This window comes from Triturus cristatus, chromosome 8, assembly GCF_964204655.1.
Source record: "Triturus cristatus chromosome 8, aTriCri1.1, whole genome shotgun sequence".
Classification (NCBI taxonomy): Eukaryota; Metazoa; Chordata; class Amphibia; order Caudata; family Salamandridae; genus Triturus; species Triturus cristatus.
Window position 1 is genome coordinate 1241050884 of NC_140591.1, and position 10001 is coordinate 1241060884.

A 10001-nucleotide genomic window follows, 5' to 3' on the forward strand; every position below is an offset into this window, starting at 1 on the left:
ATTTTGCATCATCTGACAACATTCACTAAAGTGCAGAGCTTGGCTCCGCTCAGGTAGGTTTGTGTTAAGTGACCATGAATCCATTCAATAAGCATTCATTAACACCTGGGGATGATAGGGTGAGACCAGCAGGACTGAGGAAAGATGAGAGAAGTAGAAGAACAGAAGAAAGGCGAGACAAGCGGGAGCACTGAGGCAAGTTGAGAGAAGTCAAAATAGAAGAAAGCTGAGATAAACAGGAGGACTAAGGAAAGGTGAGACAATAAAGGAGGACTGAGGAAAGGCGAGAGAAGTACAAGAATAGAAGAAAGATGAGGCAAGTGGGATTGAGAAAAGGTGTAACGAAGAGTGAAGAGGACAGTGTGGTGAGCGATGGTGGTGGAGTATGTGGTACGGCATAAAAGAGGCAGAGGGACAATATGTTGGTGCATGAAGGAGAGGTGTGGTGAGGCTCAGTGAAGTGTGGGGAAGACATTGTGGTGAAGCATGGAGGAGAACTGTGGGCAACCAACCTAGTTTGGTGAAATAATGTGTTGTGGGTAAGTTGGTGTGAAGAGGGAAGAAAGAGATGGTGGTGAGGTTTGGAGGAGAGTTGTAGGAGGAAGGAAGTGCACTGGGATTTGGGGAACAAGGTGGGTTGAAAGGTGTGGAAGGACATTTAAAGACGGAATGGGATCAAGTCCTACCACATGCACATCCACAATGAAATGACCTTTAAGCGAGTTCCAGGCAAACACCGAAAACAAACCTCCCTCTTATGGTCCCTGATCTGATTCGCATTTCCACTGATTGTGAGAACCCGTAGACTGTTTTCGAACAGCTTAGCGTGCTGAAACTAGCAGGCACACAGGGCTGTGTTTCTCCTCAAAGCTATTCCGGGGGTGGGGGCTATGTCTCCGTCACTGCTCTCCTTGTAGGTTCGTCTTGGTGGTGAAGTGAGGGCAGCATTCAGAAGAGAACCTCATGCAAAGCAGCGGCGTGCTGCAGTTTGAGGCTGACTTTTTGTTTTTTAAACTAAGTTGCCCTTGACGTAGGAGGACGTCCCAGTCCCGCATGTTGTGCCAAGCGCTGCAGAGCAGGCCGTACTGTTCAAGGGCTGGTCATGCCACGGCGCCCCCACTAACCGCTCGAGACAGCCGAATGATGCCGCAATCTCATGCCATCCCCGGGGAAGGCAGCCGTGGGGGAAGGAACCGACTCGTAGAGGTTGCGCGAGAAATGCATTCCAAAGCCGCCTCTTCATATCTTGCCGCCTCTTCATATCTTGCCGCCTCTTCATATCTTGCCGCCTCTTCATATCTTGCCGCCTCTTCATATCTTGCCGCCTCTTCATATCTTGCCGCCTCTTCATATCTTGCCGCCTCTTCATATCTTGCCGCCTCTTCATATCTTGCCGCCTCTTCATATCTCGCCGCCTCTTCATATCTCGCCGCCTCTTCATATCTCGCCGCCTCTTCATATCTCGCCGCCTCTTCATATCTCGCCGCCCCCTGATCTCTTCTCTGACCAACATTATTTGTTTATGGTATTTCTCCATATTTTACGTTTTATAATGTGTAGCTTTCATGTGTCCTAATGGATAGAGTGGTTGACGTAGGAGCTGGGGAACTGGGTCTCAAGTCTCCTGTGATTCTGGGCAAATCACTTAATACCCCCCACCCCCTCCCGTGCCTAACAAAATGCATGTGCCCAGTCTGTAACGCAACTGCTGCTCATGTAGGCGCTATATGAAACTCAAATAAATAAGAATCAATGTCGAACGCCAGTGGTTTGGGAGATGAGGCTGTTTCTATACCATAAATCATTCTAGTGTGTAGAACAAATTAGCCAAACAACTCCTCCTCTGCAGACCATGGTAGGGACCTACTAGAAGGGTCAGGGGGGATGCTGCTCTCTAGTCTCTCAACTGTCCACAAGTAGCATAATAAGATGGCTCCGGTCACCATTTTTCCACGTATGAATTTTACTATTACATATCAATATTAGCAGAATTGTTGGTCCAATTAATGCAAATCAAATTAACCAATACTACAACTCCCAGAGTGCAAAGTCCAGGAATTGAACACAAGTGCGCCGGTCACATGGAGCCATCTGATCATCTTATCAACTTTGTGAGGCGGAAACAGTTTAACTATCGTTGATGTCTGTAACAGTTTATGTTACACCAGTGAAAGCAAGCCGTAGGTATAACAGATTTGTCTTGGACTTTCGTGTGTGGGGGGCGCTCGTTGTACTCACCGCCCAGGGAAATGGAACACAACCGTCGCCCAGCGAGGAAGAGACGCTGGAAGGAGTACCGAAGCACAAAATGAGCAGATATAAATAATGTAAGATACAATGTGGACTTTTTTTGTGTCTCGCCTATCCTCCTTGATTTTACAGAGGTCTGCCCATCGCCCCCGCGTGAGGCACACCAGTACAACTCCCATCACCTATTAACTGGCAGTGTGGCGCACTGGCCCATTCTCTGAAAACACTGCGTGAACCGGTGGGGGTGCACTGGGAAAGGGTGGAACAGCTTAAAATTGTTTCCAGGGGCTCCCTTTGGAAAACCGCTAGGCCGCCCAGACTACTAAACTTTCCCATCCTGCTGCCAACTCAGCCCGGAGTTGCACCTCAGTTACACGCACCATAGGGACTTCCAGGCGCCCCTGCCTCTCCTCGCATACCCCAGGACAGCGGCACAGAACGTATCCCGAGGTTTCGCTGCCCTCCCTGATGCTCTCTGCCGGCCCTGCTCCCCGGGCAGCGCCATGTTGTGGTCCCCCAGCTCCCCCGGACTCACCTTGGCGACGGCCTTCCTGTAGTGGGTCACCGCCTGCTGGATGAGGCTGGAGACATGTAGGTTGCCGTCCCCGTAGGGCACCACCACCCGGAGCAGCGCAGGGCCGGCTCAGCGCTGCCTCCAGCCGCGGCTCAGCAGAGCTCTCACCCCAGGCACCGGCATGCGCGGCCAGCCCGAGCCCCCAGCCGGAGCCAGGGAAGGAAAACAATTGAGATCCGTGAAAAGTGTTGCAGCAGCGCGGCCCGATCCCTCCCACGTGCAGCCGCGACTCCTGCCGGCCTCCGGAGGCTACAACTCTGGCTCCATGTCCAGGAAAGAGCGGCGGGGCCAGGCCTGCACCATGCTCCGGCTCCAAAGGTGCTACCGCCCGACTTTCTCCGCCAGCCACCACCTGTTCAGCGTCTGCTGCCCGGGCACACAGGGGAGCACCAGCCGTGGGGGGCAGGCGAGCCAAGGAAAATAAATATAGAACTCTACACAGGCTCCAGCGGCACACAGGGGGAAGCCGCCAGACCGGTCTGTCTCCCCTCCATGGACGCTCGGAGCATTGCTGCCGCCGTGTGCATGCCAGAGACACTATCAAGTTACTCTTTCCCAGGGAGCCTCCTCACGTCACTTTTTTCACCCCAGGGACACGTTTCCCCCTAAAAACAAGCACACCAGTGCCTTTCTCCGAGGTCAAGCAGAAATGCCTCTGAGAAACGCAGTGGCGTTTTCGGATTCGGGGGCGTGTTTTTCTTTTCTCTCCTCTTGCCATTGGCTGGAGGAGAGAAAAACACGCCCAGCGAAAAGTAACGAAAAAACACGCCCCCGAATCCGAAAAGGACGGGGCTTGTTTTGCGAGACAAGCCTCTTCTCCAATGGCTGGCCAGCATTTAAGAGGCCAGCCAATGGAGAAGAGGAGAGAAGAGGGGCGGGTTCAAGCCCCTCTTCTCCAAGTCATTAAATCTCGTGAGCGAGACTGCGCAAGCGCAGCCTTCGCTAGCCGAGACCTAAAAAGGGGACTACTTGTTTATCCCAAAGTAAGACTTTTCCCTCTGGCCTGTTCTAGACCTGAGGATATGAAACCACTACATTGTGCCTCAGCACTTTCATATGACAACCCTGCAGGACACCATCCTGCTGCTCCATCGAGGGTAGTTAATGTTGGTGTTAAACTTAAAGGACTCTGACTGTCATATCCACATCGACCCAGCCCATCACCAGTACCTTCAGTTTGAATTATTAGTTTTGACCACTTGCCACAAAGTCCTACTCTTTGAAGTCATAATGACTCCCAGGGTGTTGGCGAAGTGCCTGGCAGTAGTGGTGGTGGCATGCCTTTCGGACACTGCATTCACGCCTTCCCGTACCTGGACTGCTGGATAATTGAGAGCAGCAACAGACAACAATGCCTGGCACACAGTCAAACACCTGTGACCCTGCTCCACAGCCTAGGGTTCACCATAATCGCAAAAAATCCCACCTTCAACCCCCAACAGAATCAACACTTTTGGGCTCGGTGTTAAACACTGTCACAGGTAAAAATATCCCATCCAGCAGAAGTAGATGGCATTGGAGCAGCTGTTGTCTCCTCTTCAGACCACTTACTGTGAGAATTGTAATGAAGCTCTAATGTATGACTGCTTCCTGCAACTGTGCCTCACAACTGATTATTGTGCACCCTCTCCTACAATGCCTTGTGAGGCAGTGGTCACAAGTGGAGGGTCATTAGAAAAGATCTAGCGTTGATAAAGACCAGCACTCAAAACTTTCTGCAACAGTGGAACAGCAACAGTGTGCCCAGGGGGCCTTTTTTGGGCCCACTTCTGCAGGTGACTATCACTATGGATGCATAATTTGTGGGGTGATGAGCACATCATGCATGACAGCATACCTAGCAAGGCACTTGGATCCCTCAGCATCAGGGTCAACGCATCAACTACCTAGAACTGCTGGCCATCCATATAACTTCAGTCTTTTTCAGATTTATCTAGGGCAAAGAGTAATCCTAAACATGGACAACATGATGGCCTTCTATTTCATAGAGAAACGGGGGTACTCCCTTCCCTCAGATGTCTGCGTTAGCACGGGAGATCTGACTTTTATAAATGCGCATTAAAATTCACCGTGTAGTGGAGCACCTAATGGCAAAGGAGAAAGACTTTGCGGTCCTGCTAAACAGGATGCATTAACAAGTCCAAGTGTGGGAACTCCACCCACAAGTCCTAAACAGTGCCATCAACCCCTTTGCCTCCCCCAGAAAATACAAAATTCATGCCCATGGGCAATGCATTATGGATGAACTGGTGTGGGATATTTGCCTATGCTTTTCCTCCTCTCCCACTCATTCTCTACATGGTGAGGAAGGCGAGACTGATACATGGCCCTTATCCTATATCCCCAACTTGGGCCATACAACCCTGGTACTTAATCCTCCTGGAAATCAGTTCCCACAAGAAGCTATTGATCAGGATGGAATTTCTCAGGCAACAACAGGGCCAAATCAGGCACCCAGATTCCAAGAAGCTCAACCTAGCTATCTGGCACTATACTTTGGCTACGTAAATCTCCCTGATGAGTGTATGGCCATACTGCATGAGGCATATGGGTCTACTACATGCATGTGCTATGCAGCCAAGTGGCCAAATGTGTCCACTACTTCCTCTCAAAGCATCTGGATCCCTTCAAAGTCAGGGTTCAAGACATCTGTTACCTTGAATATCCACAGAAAGCGGGTCTTTCTCATACCTCCATAAGTCTACACCTGACAGATGTCGCGTCATATATGCAGAAGAGGGAAAACTCATCCCTCTTCAAAATCCCCGTCAATAAGGTAGCAAGGAAGAGACTTAAAAAGGTAATAGCTCCAAGTCCACACCCAGATCCTGTGTGGAACATTAAACCTAGTAATAATAGGGCGTATGGGTTCATCTTTTGAACTCTTGCAACCTGCACTTTGTATCCTGGAAAGTTTTTTTTATTTTTCTAGTAGCCATCACCTTGCTTAGGCCCATCAGCCAGTTACAAGCACTCGCCTTTCAAGAACAGTTAATAAAGGTGCCCAAGGTTACGGTCGTCCTTAGAACTAATCCAAAGTTTGTTCCCAAGTTAGTCTCACCTTCCACACTAACCAGTCTATTGAGCTCCTTGTACTCTTTCCACAACCAGATCCAGTTGTAGAAAAGGAATTGCTCGCCTTCAACGTCAAGCGGGTGTTCCTGTATTATATTAACAGGACTTCAGTCCTTCCGCAAAGCTACCCATCTCTTTGTAGCTTTTGTTAAACCCCACAAAATGTACCCCTTTCCACCACAGGTATTACTAGATGCATTATCAAGTGTATCCAAATTTGCTAAGCCAAATCCAAACGTATTCTCACTGTACTTTCTAGGGCATACCGCATGCATAGAGGCAGGCAACCACAACATATTTTTTCACATCCCATTAGCAGACCTCTGCAGGCAGCTGTCTGGTCTACACCACACACCTCCACAAAGCACTACTTTGTTCTCATTGTAATCAACAGATTATGATTGGTCAAATAGTGTTAACACTGTTCCAAACCTCTCTATCATCCGCCTGTTAGCCACAGCTTGGGAGGGAACTGCTTTGCTATGCAGAGCATTTGTATATACAGCCACATATTCTACAAATGTTAAATGTTAATTTTTCTGTAAGCATCTGTTAGTAGCATGTATTACTGAAGATTCACATGCACCCCTGGAAACTTTAACACTGCACACAGCGCATCACAGTATTCTTACTCTGCACTTTTACCTCTCACCTGCTGAAGGAATACAATTTAGTGTGGAGTCGGTGCCCATGCGCATTGTGGGCAAAGGAGTCGCCGCAGACATCCGGTGACTCAAAACGTCTATGAAGAGAAACAAGTTTTAATTTCGGAGTCCAATACTAAATGGCGGGAGTATGCAGAGCATATGAACCTACAGCATTACACATTACTATAGATGCTTACATGATAAGTGATCATTTCCTTCTAGGAGCAGTCTCAAGTTCGTTCTATTACATAATGACTCGTGGCTACTTAATTCTACTTTTGCTTTTGTTTATATGGTGTATTCACATGCTGGTTTGTATCATATGCTTATGGCTGCACTACCTTTTAACCACACCAGTCACAAATCATTTTAACCACACCAGTCACAAATCATTTATAATTTCTTTGTTTGATGTTTTATAAAATTAACTATTAGGATTTTTGAACATTTCATACAAATGAGTTTCAACAAAACAGCACATTATTGATTTGTTGTGTTTTCTTTCCACCCCATCATATGTAGAGTAACCCTGGAAGTCCATTTAACCTGGCTTACGATTACAACTTTGAGTATGCGGTGGTGTTCAACATAGTCCTGTGGCTGATGATTGGCCTCGCAATAGCGGTTATTGTCATCTCTTACAACCTCTGGAACATGGATCCTGGATACGACAGCATCATTTACAGGATGACAAATCAGAAGATCAGAATGGATTGAGCAACTTTTTAGATAATGGTATTCTTTACAAAGGCAGTGCCAGAAGTTTCTGCTGCTCTGAAGGCCAGATTCAAAGTTTGATTAGCTGCACAGGCAGTACACAATTTAGCAGATCACTAAAGCTCTCAATACATGGTGACAAAATCCCACAGCAGCTAGTTTTGCTGATGTCGATCAAAACTTGAATAACCCCCTTTAACCATCACAATGTGTAATTTAAAAGATTATTACTATATATACCTGGATCAGGTACATGAAGTGAGATGCAAACGACAATGTAATTCTATTGACTATATGCTCAGTGAAGCGAAATATTAAATCTGTTGTCTGTCTCATGAAATATAAAGGGATGTGTGTTGCCGCATTGATTTTGTTGATACATTCCATATCCATAAACCATCCAGTGATTTCTAAGGTATGAAAGTGTATTTGCCACTGGTGTAAGTATGTTTCAACATCCTCAATGACAGTCTAACCTTTGGAAACCCATGCAGTTTTCTTGAAAGGCTGTCACACAACTTTGGTAACTTGAATGAAAAAGAAATTAGCCCTTCTGGTAGATTTAAATTACTTAGGCACTATGCACAGCCTTTTTCCTGTTAGCAGTTGCTAGCATCCTTGCAAATAAGATGTCACCATTCGAAACATAAACCAGCGTAAGACCTCACAAGGCACAACATTGCCATTCCAACATGACATCTCAACAAATTCAAAAGGCATGATGCTTTTAAGATGTGTTATAAACACAACATTCATGAACAATGTGTAAACCTAAAACAATTGTGACATTACATATAATGCGTAATTCACAATTTTAACAATTTCATATGTGGATGTTTTCCTTGAGCATCTTGCCACAAATTCTTTCTTCCTTTTTGTAAATCCCTCAGAATATGTATGACGCCCTTCTTCTCCGCCTGATATTTAATATTAGGAAATTGATTGTGAAATGTCTGTTCAGGAATTGTGCTTTCCCGCTGTAAGTGAATGTATGTGACAAATGCAATGAAAGTGTTTTAAAGTAGAATACAATCTTCAAATACTACGTTCTGTGCAACTTGATTAAAATATTAGTTGTATGCTACAGTGTAAAAATGTATTGTAAATGTTTACGTTATTATAAATGTAACCCTTTATCGTTACTTGGAGTTTAAAAAGAAAATGTACACTGGAGAAATAATGTTGACGTTATCTGTATAGATTGTACCACCACAAGTTGCTCTCGTCTCAAATATATGTGGGTACCTTAAACAGATTGCTTGCAGTGGAGGTTTTTAGGGAAGATTGGATTATATTATTTTTCTCTACTTGTCACCAGGCCTGGCATACTTGTTCCATAGCTGTTTTTTGAGGGATATGGTGTTAATTCTGCACAATGAAATTATAAATTGTCTTCATTTAAAGCAAGCTGTTATCAAATGTGGCCAGCACACAGCAACTGAAAGTATAGTAGGCTGAAACATTAGAATGTGAATTCTTGGCTTGAAATGTATTTGTTTTGGTGCAGTTTTTTCTTAATATGCTCCTTTTATATAAGAAACACAATTTAAAGCACCGTTAATGAGCATCTGATTGGAACTATTTGTATATCAGCTACTTAGCAATGGGACCTTGCGTTTCATTATTATTGTTTCTATGGAAGGTGAATTTGTAATGTTAGTCAGTTTGGGTTGCCTGATTTTGCTTACTCCATCTGACATTTTAGTAATGCTGTTGCACAAACTCACTGCTTATATGGGAACAAAAACAAGCCTGTGTTGTGTTCTCAGACAAATGTCTGTCCTCGAGTTGTGATCTTTTCAAAGAAAAAAACTGAAAAATCTATGACCCGTTATGTCTTGGCTGGGCGTCCTTAGTCCAGTTCTCATCCAATTTGTAGGGTCTTCTTCACATGCTAATTTTGAACTTCCACCACGTGCAATTGAACCCACACAGTGCATATATCTCGACATTTCACCATCATCGTAATGGGTGAAAATTCAAGTACGATTTTAGGCAACCAGGAAGCTGTAGGTATTGACTTATTAGAGGAAGATAAGGACAAAAATATAATCTGGGTTCATACAGAAATTGTAAAAGGTGCAGTCAGCCATTATGACGTAAACCGCATTCGGCCAGGTGCTTGAAATGTACTAAGGAACAGTGTATGTTAGGTCACTTGACTCCAGATCTGCCCTCTCCTTGTGTTTGATAGCTTATTATACAAGTTATTTAAAGATCTCTTCTGTTTTAGTCTGTTAGAGTTGAACCATTGATTGTACAAAGAGTGAAAACTAAAATATAACAATAAAGTGATGGAAAGTACAACTTCCTTCTGTGTCAGCCTCATGCCATTATGTATTCAAGGTAAATTAGCATGTGTTTTATTTTCTTTCTTCACAAATGTTGAACGATAATGAGGCTTGTGAATGTCTAGCTGATGACGGAATTTAGTAGGCGCCGTCAGTAATGGAGCGCACAAGAGGACTTCTCCCAGTCCACAGAGGTGATGTCATGGGGTGCCAACGAAGAATGGTTATTCGGTAGGAATGATTTTCTTCATTTAATATCGCTAGATTAGACTGAAAAGCTTTACTCATCGGACGGGGTTTAACTATATAGCTGTATGTTTTGACTTTGCTTCTAGCTGTGTAGAATGCCGAATCTCACTAGGATAATTGATTCGCTTATGTGCCTCCACTAGACAACTGTTTTGTAAGATGAATAAAATTCACTACAATATGTTTACAAATGGTTAT

General features: G+C 45.1%; 1 protein-coding gene across 1 annotated transcript in view; it reads left to right on the forward strand.

Moving 5' to 3' along the window:
- The window catches only part of ATP6AP2 (ATPase H+ transporting accessory protein 2), an 83412-nt gene extending 73838 nt beyond the window's left edge, over positions 1 to 9574 (forward strand). Inside the window, exon 9 of the mRNA XM_085622930.1 lies at positions 7069 to 9574. Within this exon, the coding sequence (XP_085479056.1) occupies positions 7069 to 7263 (195 nt within the window). The 3' untranslated portion in view covers positions 7264 to 9574. The remainder of the gene's footprint in view (positions 1 to 7068) is intronic.
- The last annotated feature ends 427 nt before the right edge of the window (positions 9575 to 10001 follow it).